At 44.1% G+C, this 18,269-nt stretch overlaps 2 protein-coding genes across 5 annotated transcripts; both read right to left on the reverse strand.

The window, feature by feature from the left end:
• Positions 1–6,347: 6,347 nt before the first annotated feature.
• On the reverse strand, positions 6,348–8,159 carry LOC125544428 (glycylpeptide N-tetradecanoyltransferase 1). Its single transcript, XM_048708124.1, has one exon. The coding sequence runs from the start codon at positions 8,020–8,022 to the stop codon at positions 6,706–6,708; it is 1,317 nt and encodes a 438-aa protein (XP_048564081.1). The 5' UTR covers positions 8,023–8,159; the 3' UTR covers positions 6,348–6,705.
• Positions 8,160–10,279: 2,120 nt separating this feature from the next.
• Positions 10,280–15,826, reverse strand: LOC125544429 (single myb histone 4-like). 4 transcript variants are annotated; one of them, XM_048708126.1, is made up of 6 exons: positions 15,533–15,826; positions 13,083–13,285; positions 12,489–12,573; positions 11,881–11,964; positions 10,668–10,956; positions 10,280–10,575 (listed from the first exon to the last, which is right to left on the reverse strand). In XM_048708126.1, the coding sequence occupies exons 1-6, from the start codon at positions 15,680–15,682 to the stop codon at positions 10,523–10,525; spliced, it is 864 nt and encodes a 287-aa protein (XP_048564083.1). In that variant the 5' UTR covers positions 15,683–15,826; the 3' UTR covers positions 10,280–10,522. The 4 variants fall into 4 exon arrangements, with proteins under 4 accessions (XP_048564083.1, XP_048564082.1, XP_048564085.1 ...); XM_048708125.1 differs by having other exon boundaries at positions 13,080–13,285; XM_048708128.1 differs by lacking the exon at positions 11,881–11,964.
• Positions 15,827–18,269: the final 2,443 nt, after the last annotated feature.

Genomic DNA, 18,269 nt, shown 5'->3' on the forward strand with positions numbered 1-18,269 from the left:
TTCAGGATTTCAAATCCATCAGTGAGTACAATCATGATGTTCATAAGATATGTTCCAAACTGCGTTTTTGTGAGAAGAAACCTATTGAGGGGGAGAAGATAGAGAAAACTCTGTCTACTAAGCTCCCTTCAGATAGGATCCTCCAACAATAATAACGTGCTCGTAACTACACTGTCTATTCCGAGCTTTTTCACATGTTACTTCAGGCTGAAAAGCATGATGAGCTACTCGCTAAGAATGGCTCTCAGCGCCCAGTTGGGGCACAACCTTTACCTGAAGTTCATCTAAATGTCGCGAATAGTCAAAAGTTTAATGGTACCTTTCAGGGTAAACAATCCAATTTCAAGCATAAGTGAAAGCGCAATGGGAATAGGAGATCCAGAAACCCTGGAAAGGGAAAAGGCACTTCAAAGCCCAAGTTTGATAAATCTAAGCTTTGCAACAAGTGTGGATGCTACACGCATTCTACTGAAAAGTGCACGATGCCCAAGCATCTGGTTATGTTGTACCAGCAATCTCAGGGACGCAAAGCACCTCAAGGGAAAAGGTTTGAAGCTAACTTCAACCTTCATCCGCATAGCGCAAAAGGAGCCGGTGTTCGCACGATGTTCCTCCTGGATCGAGCAACGCCATGATTCCTTATCCGCCTGAGGATCCTGCTGAAACGTAGAACATGTTGATTGAGTACACCACAAACAATGTGTTTGGCGACTTCGACTAGTCCCTCAATCTCCTTAGTGATCTACTTAATTATGTCCATTTGTGATGATTGTAATAAGAACATAAGTTTGTTGTCTTTATATTATATTGTATCAGCATATTTGATATAATAAGATTGTATTCTATGTATTACCATGAGGTTTTCTTATTGAAAATTCTTTGTTTTATATAGTTCTCTCCGTGGACAATCCGATGGAAGGGGAATTATGCCTTGTGGACAGTGGTACTACAAACTCCATACTGAGGGAGATGAAATATTTCCAAACTCTGAAAAAGATGAATGGAGATATTTTAACTATTGCTGGACGTGATACGGTGATTGTTGGCACTGGGCGTGCTATATTTACCCTCCCAAGTGGTACACAAGTAACAACTGAGGATGCTTTATTGTATCCCGATTCTTCACGTATCCTGATCAGCTATCGAGATATCCGTAAAAATGGTTTTCATATTGAAACCCATGAAGACAACAAAGAGGAGTATATACTCTTTACTAAAGATCACGAATATGGCAAAAAGGTACGTGAGAAAATTCCTTCTCTATCATCTGGTTTGTACTATACGTACATCAAACCCATAGAACATGTTGCATACAAAGTAATTTTTCAGAATGTGAACGCATTCCAAACCTGGCATGATCGTCTAGGCCATCCCGGAATCGGGATGATGAGAAAAATTACTAGCAGTTCCATTGGTCATAATTTGCTTGAGTCAAAATTTCCTCAATCTTCAGATTTTGTGTGCACATCTTGCGCCACGGGAAAGCTAATTTTAAGGCCCTCGCACCTCAAAATACAAGCTGAACCACTTCAATTCCTTGAACATATTCAAGGAGACATTTGTGGTCCCATTCAACCATTACCTGGACCTTTCAGGTATTTCATGGTTCTCATTGACGCATCTACACGATGGTCACATGTGTGTCTTCTATCCACACGGAACCATGCATTTGCCAAGATAATGAGGCAAGTCATTAAGTTGCAGGCCCATTATCTAGAAAGTCGAATTAAGTCAATTTGAATGGACAATGCCGCAGAATTCTACTCGCGTGCTTTCAATGATTATTGCATGGCTTTGGGGATTGAAGTTCAGCACTCTGTTCCATATGTCCATACACAAAATGGTTTGGCTGAATCATTGATTAAGAGGATCAAACTCATTGCAAGGCCTTTGTTGACAAATTGCAAGTTGCCAACCTCTTGTTGGGGTCACACTGTTTTACACGTTGCTGACTTGATACAATTGAGGCCAACTGCATATCACAGTTCTTTCCTTCTGGAATTGGTACGTGGAAATCCTCCTAGCACTTCCCATCTGCGTAAGTTCGGATGTGCTACATACATCTTGATCTCACCACCACAGTGGACATCTATGGGCCCACACAGGAAGTTGGGGATCTATGTTGGGTAGAAATCACCGTCGATTATCAAGTACCTAGAACCCCTTATGAGGGATCTGTTCACAGCCCGTCACGCTGATCGCATATTCAATGAGGAACATTTTCCGGCATTAGGGGGAGATTTCCAGTACCAGAAAGAATGCCCGGAAATTGATTGGAATGCTCATGCCATTTCGTCCTCTGATCCACGTACCCATGAGACCGAACCTCAAGTTCGGAAGATCATTAATTTGCAACATCTTGCAAATAATCTACCAGATTCATTCACTGATCTGAAAGGTGTTATAAAATCCTTAAATCCGTCCAGAAATGCGCCCGAAAGAATGGAGGTACCAATAAAAACCACTCAACTCTCTATTCCTAAAAAGAGGGGGAGTAGCACGGCCTCTGACCTGGAGCAAGCTCCTAGCAAGCAGCAAAGGAAACCGAGGAGAAAAACCTCGGAGTCAGTAAATGCAAGTCAACTTAACGTTGACAAACACCTGATGGATAGTATACACCCAGTGGAAGGGCAACCTCCACAACCCAGTTCTAGTGTGCACAAACTGACTGGAACATCGGAACGCCCAGACTCAATCGTATTGGGAAATCACGAAGAGTCTCTAGGGGTGCAGGAAATTTCCATCAACTATGTTGATTCTGGAGAATCATTTGACCATAAGACTACGATTGTCGACATATATTTTGCTGAAAAGATTGCAGATATCCTTCTCACTGATCATGATCCAAGTTCCATCGTATAGTGCCAAAAGCACTCCGACCGGCCTAAATGGAAGGATGCAATCCAAGCAGAAATTGCCTCGCTTAACAAAAGAAAGGTATTCACTGAAGCAATACCGACACCTCCCAGTGTTTTCCCTATGGGATTCAAATGGGTTTTCTCCGGAAACGGAATGAGAACAATTAGGTGGTGAGATATAAAGCAAGGCTCGTAGCACAAGTTTTCACACAGAAACCCGCCATTGATTTCACTGAAACATATTCTCCAGTAATGAGTGCAACCACTTTCTGATATCTTATATCCTTGGCAGTGCAAAATCGTCTATCCATGCAGTTGATGGACGTCGTGGCCGCATATCTTTACGTGTCACTAGATTCGGACATATATATGAAGGTTCCTGACGGAATCTTTATCCCGAATAAAAGTACAAAACGCAACATGTATTGTGTAAAGCTGAATAAATCATTGTATGGCTTAAGGCAGTCGGGACGGATGTGGTACAACCGGCTAAGTGAGTTCCTTTCAGAAAGGTTACTCCAATAGTGTTGATTGTCCATGTGTCTTCATCAAGAAGTCCTCCACATGATTTTGCATCATTTCTATGTGCGTTGATGGCATCGATATCATCGGCAACACATCAGACATTGATGAAGCACGCAATCACCTAAAGATGGAATTTGAGATGAAGGATTTGGGTAAAACCAAATTTTGCTTAGGTATTCAACTTGAGCACCTTCCCTCAGGAATCATGGTACACCAGCTGCCTATATCCAAAAAATATTGGAGAAATTCAATATGGACAAATCCTATACATCTGAGACTCCCATGGTGGTTCGATCTCTAGACATAGAGAAAGATCCGTTCAGACCAAGAGATGATGGAGAAAAGGTGTTGGGACCTGAAGTTCCATACCTCAGTGTCGTTGGAGCACTTATGTACCTTGCAAATTGCATAATACCTGATATTGCATTTGCAGTAATCTACTTGCTAGACATAGCGCGGCTCCCACCAAACGTCATTGGTTTGGAGTGAAGAATATCTTACGATATCTCCAAAGCACAAAGGATCTTGGCCTATTTTTTCAGTTCCAGAGAAATTAGGACTCTGATATGATTGGATATGCATATGCCGGCTATTTGTCTGATCCCCATAATGCCAGATCACAGTCCGGCTTTGTATTCCTACATGGTGGCATTGCTATATCATGAAAGTCTTCAAAACAGACTCTAGTGGCAACATTTATCAATCATTCTGAAATAATTTCATTATTTGAAGCATCATGTAAATGTGTATGGCTTCACAGAATAATAAACCACATACAACAGTCATGTGAAATTGGTTCGATAGAATCAGCTACCATTATCTATGAAGATAATGCGGCTTGTGTTGCACAGATGCAACAGGATACATCAAGAGTAATATCACTAAGCATATTTCTCCTAAGTGGTTTTTTTCTCATCATCTTCAGCAAAGCGGGGAAATAAACGTCTTGCAAATTAAATCATGCGAAAATCTTGCTTATTTATTTACCAAGTCTCTACCAAATTCTACATTCCAGAAATATGTTCATCAAATTGGTATGTGACGTCTTCAGGACTTGCAACTTGCAAGCATCAGGAGAGTCTCTTCTTGAGACATCCTTGTTCAAACATCACATTACGCTATCCTTCTTTGTGAGTATATGTTTCAGGATCTCATCAAAGATTTTATGAAGAACTTTTAAAAAAGAATCTTTTAAGATGATAGAGCTTCCCGGACAATCGTGAAGATGATTCTACATGGTCAAGCGTAGATTAGGAAGAGTGTTAAAACTAATTATGTAATTAGGGGGAAAAAATCTCCCCTTACTCCCGCAACCGACGCCTCTCTCCCGTCTGCCTGGAACCGACGCATCTCTCTCAGGGTCAAGAGTATCATCATTTTTTATTCGAAATACAGGGTTCGACTCGATGGGGAAAAGGTGTTGGTCGGGATGATGCTGCTCGATGGGCCCTACGTCTCCCTACGTCTCCGTTGGCCCCAATTTTCTAACTAAATCCGATGATGCGAAACATGAAGTTTGTGCAAGTTTTACATTGATCATGCAACCATGACAAAATATATCAGATCAACTCTGCTTTTGTCATATAATCTGGTCACATACTACGGATAAAATGGTCTTTTCAGGTCAGACTTGACACCGTTAATAGTCAAAACTGACAGTAGTGTCACGTGGGAACAAAATGAAGTTTGAGGAAAAAGACATGTTAGGACCGAAACAGGAAGCAAATTTCAAAAGGAGGCGCCAAATAACTTGCTTCGAAGGCAACCGAGCTGCCGCCGACAAAGCCATCGCTCTGCCTGTGGCCGTGGGCGAGGCATGGAACTGCTCAGCAACCAAGGCATCGACGCTACAGATTTGGGGAGCTACCGCCGATAGAGCACGGCAGCTAAGAGCATGGTTAATAAAGTGGGCCTCATGCGGGTGCAACGGAGAGATAGGAGGTACTAACAGTTATCAACACAAATCTACAACCGATGCCAAAAGACGAGAAAGAAATGGCATGCTTCGGTTCTGAACCAACCCTCAACAGGCAAGAATTGGAGAGCCAAGAGCTTGCCAGCGGAAACAAGATTAGGAAACCAAATCCGACTGATCATTCTTCTAGCTTTTGGATGAGTTCCGTCCATCCAAGAAACAGAAACTGGACTTTTGAGACACTTCACTAAAAGAAGCAGCATGGAGGAACTCAAGATTTTGGAGCCGGTCCACGGCCTGTCATCCATTTCGATCAGGCCGCAAGACCGGCACTTCACTCATCAGAGAAAGTTGCATGAAGGGCATCCACAAACCATACCGTACTTAGCAACTGTGTAACCCATGATAAAAGCTCAATTCATTAGTGTCCGACCACAGATTGGAAGACCTCCAGAGTTTGCAAGGGAACTCTGTTGATACTTTTGCAACCACCATGAATACCATTTGACAGAATGGTAACTTGGATTTGAAATCCAATCAACCCTTCTGTTGGGCTGTTTTCACTTATCATTCCAGGTCAGGAATACGACAAGTTTAAACACAATCTAATTGGGCAACTAAATGATGTGAACATCGGCTAACATCTAACAAGGTGCCTTAGACTATGTAATGTCAGAACGACCAAAGATGACTGTGTTTCAAACAGAGAAAGCTAGGAAGTTAACAGCAAGTGCACAAATGCAGTGATTTGAAGACAGGGCAAAAACAAAACAAAAACAAAAGAGGGGGGAGGATGCCACAAGGTTGACAAAGAGGCTTATTGATGCAATGATGCACCAAACATTAATAAGAACATCCAAGTCATCAAACATAATAAACCCACCTCATATGATAGCAGCATTAGGCTACAATCCGTAAAAACAAGTAATACAGATTTGCATACCATAAGGACATCAAATTTTGGGGCATTCTAGATGGAACAATGGTGAATGTCATAAATCGACGAAGCCAGATAGTTAGAACCTCAAAACACAAGGGTACTTGAATGATTTAGCATAACACAAATCTATCAAAAATTCCTTGGTAAACTGAGTGCCATCATAAAATTCTTTGAACCATACACACTGAATGTAACTAATTGAAAATACAGTCTTAAAATTGAAAAGGAATTTCTAATTCCAGTCTCCTCATTTGCAAATCAATGTGGATTCCCATGAAAAGGCATGGAAGATTTGCTACCACAATAAACAAAAGAGCTATGACAGATTGCACACTGGGCAACATACAGCATGACCGAAATCAAACCATCACCTGTAGCAACCAGGAAAGACGCATACTAAACCAGCCACACAAGGAGTACCTGCTGAAAAGAGTATAACCCAAACACCATCCTGAGCATCGACCACCCTATAGAAGCACAAGCCCAAGCTCAGATGGCTTGATTCCATTGCGAATGCGATAATTGTAGAGATAATAGTGCAGCTGCCCGTCTCCAGGGCCAAACTTGAGCTCCTTGAGGAACCCCTCGTTCTCCATGACATCGAGCGCGTTGAACACATCATAGTTCTTCTGCTTGGCCACAATCAGTGCATCATTCATCAGCTGCTGCAACGGGGTCTTGACAGCAACATTGTAATATGAGTATGCGGCCTTGAGTGTCGAGTAGTTGGCATTGTTCAGCACGGACGAGGGCAGGGTGTAAAAGCTGCAGAAATCTGTGACCTCGTGCGTCTCAGGGCTCTCCACAAGGTAGCTGTCCACCACATCCTCCTGGGGGAGCAACCAGTGCTCAACATCAAGCTCATCAAAATCTGGCGCCACCACGTACCTTGCAAGGTATGCCCTGAGCAAGCGTGTGACTGCTGCAACATCCCTCAACTCCATCTGGCGGAACCCAGGGGTAAGCGGCGCATCAGGCAGCTTGTAGAGCCGGACCGTGCGGCTCATGGTCATCCGAGGACCAAGACGGGAGAAGCCAACGTCGATGAGCTTCTTCGGGTTGAGGGATCGATGCCAGTAGCGGCAGGTGGTGATGGGGGTCGGGAGGACGACGCCCGCAGTGTAGGCAGCCTGCCAGATGTTCTCCAGGTGGACGCGACGGGTGACCTCACGGATGAGCACCGGCGCGAGGCGCTTGGATCGGAGCTTCTTGTGGACGCAGAGGAAGTTGATCTCGGCCATGCGGACAACGTCGTCGCGCGCACGGATGCGCGCGGGGACGCCGGATATGAAAGCGACGAGCTTCTTGGACTCCTTGGCCCGGACGCCAATGTGCCAGGCGCGGAAGAAGGAGGGGGGGCGGAGCGCCCAGCGGAGGAAGGCCGGGGAGTAGTTGAAGCGGAACATGTTCTCGTCGTCCTCGACGTAGTTGTGGGCGAGGAGGGCGTAGAGGTCGGCGAGGAGGGCGTCGTCGTCGAGGTCGCAGGTGAACCACTCGAAGGCGGCGGGGAGAGGGTAGGGGTCGGCGCGGACCTCGGAGAGCGGGGAGGGCGGCTCGATGGCACCGTCGGGGAGGGAGACGTCGGCGACGTCGCCAAACTGGCCGACGGGCTGCGTCTCCCAGAACTTGTGGCGGCGGGCGGTGGGGTTGTTGGCGAGGGTCATGTGCTCCTGCACGCGCCGCGCCAGCGCCTCGATCGAGGTGTCCTCCGGCGCGGCGAGCGCGGCGTCGCTGGTGGAGGCGCTGGCGCTGGCGGCGGGCTGGTCGTTGTTGGGGGCGGCCATGGCGATCGGCACGGTGGGGAGGGCTGGATCGGCTGTAGGGTTTGAGGGAGAGATTTGGGGGAGAAGACTAGGCGACAGGCCGGGTAGTGGAACGCGAGGCGGAGGCGGATCGGATCTGTTATTGGGCTACCTATTCCCTATTCGTAAGCGTACCAAGGATACGTTTATTTATTGGGTATTTTCTCTTCTCCTTTTTCTTTAAGGTTTCTCTCTACATCACGCGATATTACAAACCGGAAGAAAACCACAAATAAGAGTATGTATACAACACTTTGAATTAAGAGCATCTACAACCGAACTTTTCATAAAGGTCCTAAACGTCCGGACTCGGCCTGCACAAAAATATGTCACGTGGTTGGATATGACAAACCTGACCCAAACGCCTGGGCTAACGAACACCTCTCGTATGCAGCCCATAACTGGAGTGGATATAAGGACGCTCAGATGCGTTCGTCCCGTCGGATTAGGCCCATCATGACCCACTCCGACCCCACATATATTCAACAATATCTGCACTTCAGATCAAACCCTATTCACTCCATTCCGCTCCAATCCTCTCCATCCCCAAGCTCCTCTCCGGCGAACTTCGACCGTCTCGGACGTGTCAGGCAGTGGATCTGACTCCAAGATTCTCCGATCCGTCAACTAGGGCCTTGTCCCTTGCGTGGCCGGTGAGGAGGTGGTCGTCTGCATGGCTCTCCGCTACTCCCGGGAGGAGTGCGGCGTTCCCATGACGTCGGGCTCCGGGTCGAGGTCAATAGTGGCTTCCCTCATGACCCGTCTGCTGTGGAGTCGAGGCGTTGGTTTGTAGACGCGAGGCGTGTCGCAGTACGAGGCAGAGGACGATGGAGGCCGCGACAGCCCTCACGACAGAGGGCACGGAGCCGGAGTCGCACAACCACCTTGGATGAGGTCCGCCCGTCCACGTCTATCATAGACCTCACCTCGACCAGCGACATTCAGGTCACAGGTTCCGACGAGGAAGAGTAGGGAATGTAAGATGGCGGCGGCTCGTGCCCCATGTAGGTCAGTCTATGTCTCATGTCCTACCCTATCTCATCGGTGACCGGATCTTCAATTTGCGTGTTTCACGGCCGCCGGATGAGGACATGAAGGGAACACCAAGTACGGTTACGGCGAAGATTTAGACTAGATTTTACGTTGCATTTAATTGGATGTATTTGATGATTTGCAATGAGGTATCCAACTATGATATCGAAGATTTGAGTGTTGACCAATCGCTGTCCGCGGACACGCCCGAACATTTCTGCGGATGTCTGTGAGGCGGATTTAGTTAGGTCCGCTTGTAGATGCTCTAACCATCTATACATAAGATACAAAATCTGATTTTATAACGCCCGAGAGAGGGAGGGAGAAACGCTCTCGATAACACAAATGTTTAAACTTGTCGTCTGCTCACAAAAACTTGGACAGGTTTTCTTTTTCTGTTTTTTAGAAAAAAACTTGAAAAGATGAGTGTTCATAAGTTGGACCGACGGAGCAAAGTGCGCATCGCAGAGGACAAAAACCATGGGCGAATCTGCTTTTAGGTGCCTTCTTTGGACAAAGGCCAACCATCGGGCCATGTAATACAAAGAAGGCAGCGTCACATGTTTGTCAAAAAAAAAAAGCAGCGTCACATGATTTCAGATCACAGGCTGTACGTTAAGTATCCACCAAAAGCAGCCCTCACTTCCGCAAAACAATACTTCCTCCGTTCCAATTTAAACTAAAACCACGACAAAAATTATAAAACGAAGGCACTAATAACAAAACGCAAAGCAGACAAGCGGAAATACCATTCTGCACCCGGGCTCAAATACATCTGATGTGAACCGTAAAATCAAAAAATAGTAAAAAAATCTTTTTTGGCATACTTTAAAAAATGTTTATTGTGCATATAAAATTTCATGATGAAATCACATTGATGGAAGTCGTGGCAAAAAAACAAAGCTCCAAAATGCATTTGAAAGTAACATTTTCATAGCATTGATTTTGTCTTTTTTTACCACGCCTTCTACCAATGTGATTTCGTGATGAATTTGTGCATACACAACAAACATTCCTTAAATTTTACCACAAAAAAATTCAGAATTTTTAAATTTAATTCCTATTTTTTGAATATACTGTTCACCCAGGAGACAAGTTGCTTGTCCTCGGGACAGAAACATGACTGCCAGTAATACTCCCGAGGCGGATTTTGCCGAGGGAGCATATGACCAAACTTGCATTAGAGTACATACAGGAAAAGGCGGCAGGACGAGATACACATTATTCCCTGATTTCAACACAGGACAGTATCCAAAATGCACCAACTTAAAATCATTCCTACGCAATGAAAGGAATGCCCTCTCAGGTACAACCAACGAATTGATTCGAGTTATGCTACAACACAGAGACAACACGCGGGCAAGAAGACAACAGGCTGGGCCTACGCTTCCATCCATCCATGTACAAGAGAGCTGATGTCGGCGCGCAGCTGACGGGGTCGACAACACCATCAAAACTCCCTGTGCGCCACTTGCAGTATTGTGAGCGCCTCTCCTCTTGAACCTGAAAGGTCACCGGGGGGGTTATATGATGATGGGAAAGATACTATGGCAAGGTGAAAGGTTAAAAATTGCTGGAGGATGAGTATGACATACATCGCTCGTAGAGCTCTGAGGCGAGCTCGAGGAGAGACTCGGTCTCCTCAGCCATCTTGCCGATCCTTTCAACCTCCATCATGTGCTCGTTTGCGAGGTGCGATTTGGCCTCCGCGTCGGCTACTTTCATCGCTGCAGCTTCAGCTGCGTCCAGTGCAGGACTCAACTGGCCTAGACCCTTTGCTGCCTTGGATGACTTGGCTGAATCCTTCTTCTTTAGAGATGGATCTTTCATTGGAGCCAGAGCCCTTTTTGCATATGAATCCGTCAGCTTATAGGACTTATCAATCTGTTCACATTAAGATAGAAAAGATTATCGTTAGTTACATCTAAAGGTCTTTTCACATCTTCAATTCAAAACGTACAAACAAGCTCAAAACTTGAGGGGATCCAAGGATATTGCATGTCTGGTAAACTAAACGTATAGTTTGGATCCAGCCACCAAAGTATTCCTACAAAAATATATCATTCTCAATACAACCTTGAATCTCGTGTCGAGCTCCACATAAGATAACTTGTAACTTGAGATGCAGCGTGCCAATTTTGACAGCCAAACTAAAGAATCTGAATTCCACATATCGTCAATGCTTAAATTGGAAGAGGTGCAAATCACAACATCTGCTGCAAATTTGGCACAACGAGACTTCCTATACCCCCTGTATCCCCACCAATACTCTACCCAGCAGATATGAATATTCTGGTTTGGGTTTGGTAAGGAATGTGGCATCCCGGCATAATCCATACGGAGAATTAAGATTCGTGTGGATTTGGTAATAGCCCTGCCGTAGTTTGAAGGGAGAATATATGCAAAAAAATGAAAAGGAAAATTGGAGATGTGGCCTAATGGAGTGGATTCAAACAAGCATGAGGCACATAACAGTCGCACCAGCAGTAGTCAACCAGGTAGTTAGTTAGGAAGAGAAAGAAATGAGTTAGGAAGGTGAGTTATATTCTCAAGGGGGCAAGTCAGTCTTCCCTATAAAAGAGACACCATAAACCCAGTTTGCAATTAAGCAATGAAAAATTAGAAGTTCAACTAAGCCTAGGAGCCTCTCTACCAAGGCAGGGAAGATAGCCCTGACAGTGGCTAGTCAAGGCAAGTTCCCTCCCATTTCTTCAGACCCCCAACAAGCTAACAGGAGAACTACTTCAGCACTCATAACCTTTCATAATTCTGGTAGTCTCGTTTTCATAATAATGAAAATATTGTCACCTTCTCAACTTTGTTCACGCCTATAAGCCTTCGTAATTTGGCACAAAGCAACCTTCTAAAATTTGGTTGCACCTCATGCCTTTGCTGCATGTATGGCACAAAGATAACATCAGCAACCTACCATTATCCTAGCAATGCAACATAATTATGAAACATAAGTACTGCAAGTACCAAAAAGGACACAAGCAAACCACAAAAACAAAATATTCCTGTAGCAGTCAAGGCAATCTTAGGAGCATCCTTGATGTAAAGGACTCTTAACAATAAATAAAATATCATGCAAAATTCATAAATAAAACAGGTCATGAAACATGGGCTCACAACTTTTTCACCATGTCAAAGATCAGGTTATATAGCAATATCTATGTGAAAACTGGCTAGATTAATCTGTTCACCTAACATAGTTCACTAGCTCTCATTACCAACAATATTTTCAGAATACTTTAAAGCCAAATTACTTTTCTCCTGCAAGCAAATCAAGCGATGGAAAATGCTTATAATTCTCACTTGTTCGATGTTAGTTGTATACCTGAGCAAAACTTGAATGAACTCAAAAAAATGAGACAAAAAAAATACTACAACAGAATGAAATCAAAAAGATGCTCAACCTCTATGAAATTGCAAATTGTAGCAACTTCTGAACCATTTGGCTCTTTCAGTTCGTCGAGAGCTTCCAGGATCATGGAACTGTACCTAATATGCAAATAGGTAGACGTAATCAGATCGCAAACTAAAATACTTGTGTCAGGGAGAAATGATGCAGTTATAATTCTCAATGCGATAAAAAATAAGAATGCTTATTAATGCTCACAAGACTTTTATTTTGTTGACCTGAGTCTGTCAACATCTTTGTTATTTAACTACACTCTTACCATGTCTACTTGTTTGTATTCATTTTATACCAATATCATACTTTTAGCGGGCATATCCTTATGTTGGTCATTCCTACTGCTTTGTTTGAAAATTCATCTAGTGATCATTAGACAGAATCATATATTCCTCTAATGGAAAGAAATATAAGAGTAGATTTATCTAACATGGGATGAGTAGAAACGTCCTAGATGTATCACGTGATCATGCACTAACTCTTGAATAGAAGTATTGAATTAATAGTACTATGCTTGTCTTCCAGAATAAGCAGACGCTTAAAAGTATATGTTTTGTAACGAAAGTTTAAAGGCATATGGCTTAAGTAAGACAACTTTGGACTCGGAGTCTTGTCATCCTGTGGGCTTTTTTCACAATCTTCTGGTGGAGAAGCCTCGGCAACATTATTCGGGGCTGAGAGAAGCAGAAGCTGCGGGCTAGGTGATGGGGAGGACGAAGGTGCTTTCGGCCTCGGAACCCTTAGTTTATCCCTTGAACCCAGTCCACTTGCACTAAAACTCAAATTCCTCCATTTGTCCTGAAAGTCACAGATAAATTTCAATCAGGTAAGCTAGAGCACAGTGTCATTAAACATGGTAAAATCTGAAGGTACAACTTAACTTACATACCATCCTCATGCTCCTCAAATGGCAGAACTATCATAACAAACAATCTAAATTTTAAAAGTATTACTGCCTTGGATTGTATGCATGGGAGAAGATTGCAATAAATAATTTCCTCTCAGTTATACCACCAAAAGGTACACACCACATTTCATGCCATGACGTTATCAACCAATTTCATAAAGGAAGCTGATGTACTTTTCTCCCCATTCTGCCTTATGAAAGGAAAAAGACATAAACGCCGCTTCAGAAAAAACAAAGTTGCCAGGTGTGTAACAATTTGCAGCATGCACCTCATGAGTACCACTTGAAGAAACAATTGGACCACTGGAACAGCAATATATAATTCCTCGCGTTTTCTAAGTCTATCTATTGGCTTGTTCATACAATGTATCTGGAGAACAGGAGAAATATCTAGGAGTAAGGTCATGTACTTTGCCCACTGCATAAATTTCTACGAATCAAATTATAGAACACAATTTCTCAATCCGAGCAGTAGATTGCGTCTATATCTAGGACTCAAATGGCTTCCATGAATATGGTCAATTTATTCAGTACTTCAATTCAAGATTTAGCTTGCCTGGTATATTGTCATGCCAGGAACTCATGGTTCCAGTGAAGGAAACAGGATCACACCAGTAAAACTACAGATAGAGACTATAAGGACGGGCACAATTTAGAATAATATTTCTGTTGCTAAGAGTGTATTCATCATTCAAACATAAAGAAAAACCTATTTCACCACTGTTACAAAATAGATAATGTTTTAGATTTTCAAGAAAAATATTTATGCCCGTCTTCAAACTTGCCCTTGTACTAACATTTCATCAGGCTATTCCTGGTGGTCGGACCAGCGTTTGGAAAACCCATAAATATGGCAGGTTACCAGGCTGGGTTGCGTTTATCGAAGGCCTGGTAGGGGGGAGGAGGGGGGTCTGGTTTCAATTAAACTGGTTGGGACTGGATTACCGGTTACATTGGAGGAATTGTTAAGAAGAAAATTGTAAGTGGTAACAGTTTCTGATTTCTTATCTGTGTTCAACTTGCTAAAGACCTAGAGTAAGATTTGTTTTGTATCTAAATGAGTACAACTCTACAACATAGTCTAAAGGGTGCCTAACAGAGGAAGAACAAACTCCCAACTAAAACCATGGAAATAATTCAACTGCAAGAAGTTGTCCTATTAGTGAAGTAATTTGCTGGTTAAATGTGATGCTAAAAGCAACTTCTTGAGGGCCCTATTCAGTTATTCCCTTCCCCATGTGGCGCCTTACTCGAGGCTGAATCCTGTCCATCAAAACTTACTCAATCTGAATCGTATCTGGAGGCATCACATAACTGCACAGCTCTTACGCTAGAACTCCAATGTGCTTAGCTAATTGCATTTCCCATCAAGCAAGGGATCCATAAAAATCACTTCTTCAGTTCTTTTGCAAAGCAAATAAGCAATTGTCCCATGAGCAGCAAGCTAGCATCACAAACCAAATCCAACTATTTTACCAGCACCTTTCACAAAGAAGAAAATGCCTCTTTTTTTCACTAATTCCAACCTCCTACACCCGCAAAACCCATGACACGAGCACACCCAATGGCATCACCTTACTTCCCTTCTGCACTCTGAGCAGCATAAATGACAAAATTACATCAGCGAGATATATGCTTCATAAAGTCAATTCTTTCTGTAGACACAGCACCATCCCATGACCAGTGACAACATAAAATCCAACTATTTCGACCACCAATAGTTCACAGATATGAGAAAAAAGACAATCTTTTACTGTACAGTCCAGATCATAAAACATCCACCCTCCCTCCCAACGCAGCACCACATACCATTGGGCAAAATCACATCACGGCAACTAAGCTACACCAAGTCCCCTCAAGCTTGAGGTGTCGGGATCAGATTCTCGTCTACCCGACCCTAAATCTACCCCCATATCCCCGGTCCGGGAATCACTAAGGCATCCTACGATGACCAAAGGACTAACAGAGCATCGCACACAAGTCAGGCGGCGACATCACGAGCAGCGCCACGGGAGGCTCGCCTGGCGGAACAAGCGTTCGGCCATACCGAATCTACCGAGGCGACGAGCGGGCCGCAGGCACGCTTGAGCGAGGTAGTAGATGGGAAGCGGCACGGTGCTTCAGGGGATGGATGGTACCTTGAGGTCGATGTTGGAGCGGGAGGAGAGGACGGGGCTGAACTCGGGATCCTTCTGGATGGTGCGCCACTTGCCAGCGCCGTGCTTGAGCACGCCGCGCCGCAGCGCCTCCTCCTCCTCCGACGTCCACTTCTGCTTCGGCGCACCCATCTCCTCTCCCGAGTTCCGCCTCCCTTCCCGTGCTCCTCGCCGTATGAACTAGCCGACCAGAAACCCTAATCTAACTGATGGCCTTTTCGAGGTTTTCTCTCTCTTTATTTGCTGTTGAAATGCTCCCCCGGAGTAGTACGAGTACGTACAGAACTCAAAAGGGATAAGTACTCCATACATCACCAACCATGGCCAAGACTATCTCCACCCTTCACCCTCTCCTTGAGATTCGTATGGACCAAAAGCAAGATATTACTTACCCGAATTTATCATGTGGCACACAAAAAACACACTGTCCATGCTTTATGATTTTTATTAATTACGATAACATAATTTGTAACTGGCACACCTAGTTTTTTTTTGCAAAACTACAAATGGTTTCGTCGTCGTTCAATTTAAATCCTCGACTTCTTTCCCCATCGCGCGGCTTCTTCCTCACTTCCACGCACACAAGGCCACCGCCTCGGCAGCCGTCGAGCCCATTGTCACCGCGTCCACCACCCACCTCCAAGTGCCCCCTCCCTCGAAGATGGGCGTGAGATATCCGTGTGGTGACAGATGAAATTGAAGCTGTCTTTGTCGATCTCATGGCATTTGTCCATCACGTCGAGCAAAGGCACGTTGAAGCTCTTGACCTCAGTCATGGACAAAGGCATGTAGGAAGCTGGAGGGGAGGGGAGGTCACCGGCTGTTGTTGTGGCGCCCAACCTGGTCGATCTCCCTTCCATTTTCTGTTCTCTCCTCTTATCTTCTCTCTTGATGATGGGTAGCTGCAGTAGTCAGTAAGGGGAAGAGCGCTCACGGATTAGCATAAACATAGGGCTTCCTCTCCCATGCTTGTGAGGATGGAGGCAATCTCCATGAGGCCCAACCGTTCACGACGGATGGATGTGGTTGAGAGGGAGCGTGTTGGATCTGGTGTGAGGAAGAGAGGCACCATGGTCGTGGGCGGCTGACCTGGTCGCTGAATCTCCCTCCCGTCGTCCTCTTTTGTCTTATGATGAGGGGAGGGAGGGGGAGGGTGGAAACAACGACGGTGGGTGGAGAGGTCCAAGGAAGGCGAGTGTCGATGATGGGTGGTGGTGCGAATTTGGGGAGGAAGGAGATGAATATGAGGGTTGGGTCTTTTCGGTGGGTGTTGGTCACTGGATCACTAGCATGGCTCATTTTTGGCACCAGTGCAATAAAGTTATTTGGAAAACAAACTCCTGGTAACTTTTATGCAAATAGCACGGTAATACACGCACTCCAGACATGATAACTTGCGCAAAAACACCGTGGTAACTTTGACTTGAGGGAAATTTTGTCGAAAATATGACCTTGGTAACTTCTGTGTAAATAGCATGATAATATACGCATTGTTGACCTGATAAGTTTCGTACAACACCGTGTTAACATTGACATGTGGAAAAAAGTTGCTGAAGACATATCCTGGTAACTATTGTGTAAATAGTATAATAATATACGCACCATATTGCTTATAACTTACGTACAAAACACCACATAACTTTTGAGGGGGGGGGTTGTTGAACACATATCCCCCAATAACTTGTGTGTAAAAGGCGTTGTAATATACACACAGCAAAACTGACAACATATGTACAAACACCATGACGCATTTATCCTAAATTTATTTCAGGATTTCCAGCAATACGTGTTTAGTGGAAGAAGACGTTCCTGTCAACTACGAGGCGCCTACGTTGACTTCGTAAAATCTGAAGATGATATGCCGGCTCAGTCTTTGAGGTGCTCATATGGGTAGGATGTGCATGTGTGCATTCATAAGGTGAGTGTATGCACGTATATATGACCGGTTGCATCTGTACTATGTTAAAAACCATAGTAAAATTTGACCCTAGGGTACAAATTGTTGAAAACATACACCTAATAACTTCTGTCTGAATAATATGATAATGTACGCACATGGAGCTGATAACTCACGTACAAACACCGTGGTAACTTTTTGACCCCGGGATAAAAGATGTAGAAAAACATTCCCCCAATAACTTCTATATAAATACCTTGATAATGTACACACGACAGATACGATAACTCATGCAAGAACACTATGGTAACCTTTTGTTCCCTAAGTTTTTTTAAACATACCTCTAGTAACATGTGTAAATAGTATGGTAATATACACACCGCATGCATGGTAACTTAGACCAAGTGTGGTAACGTTTTAACTCGAAAAAATTCTACGAAACATACCAACATGAGATCTAGTTTAGAAGGTCTCGCCTTGACGATTTTGTTGTGAAAACGGTTTTTGAATCGGACTAACGGTTTGACCTACTAAATATAATGAATTTTATAAATGGAGAGAACTTCGGATGACATTGTATTTTTGTCGTCTAATGCATACATGCATGTGGAGAAGGATGGGAAAACCATTTTTACGCCCTGGTAAGTTTGGTGAAAATACTACAATGACTTACATACCATAGGCATTTAACTTATGTAGCCCAATACGTGGTAAATTTTTACAAAAAAGCCATTGAAGCATACCAACGTGGCATATAGTTTCTCACATCTCATTGTGGCGATCTTTTATGTGAAAATGGATTTTGTATCAAACCGACGGTTT

Source organism: Triticum urartu, chromosome 3 (assembly GCF_003073215.2).
Source record: "Triticum urartu cultivar G1812 chromosome 3, Tu2.1, whole genome shotgun sequence".
NCBI classification, from domain to species: domain Eukaryota; kingdom Viridiplantae; phylum Streptophyta; class Magnoliopsida; order Poales; family Poaceae; genus Triticum; species Triticum urartu.

Coding starts and splice junctions, on each gene's coding strand:
- LOC125544428 (XM_048708124.1), bottom strand. CDS start 8,022: ATGGCCGCCCCCAACAACGACCAGCCCGCCGCCAGCGCCAGCGCCTCC.
- LOC125544429 (XM_048708125.1), bottom strand. CDS start 15,682: ATGGGTGCGCCGAAGCAGAAGTGGACGTCGGAGGAGGAGGAGGCGCTG. Junction 13,286..15,532: donor GCTCCAACATCGACCTCAAG/GTACCATCCATC, acceptor TGTGACTTTCAG/GACAAATGGAGGAATTTGAG. Junction 11,965..12,488: donor CAATTTGCAATTTCATAGAG/GTTGAGCATCTT, acceptor CCATACATGCAG/CAAAGGCATGAGGTGCAACC.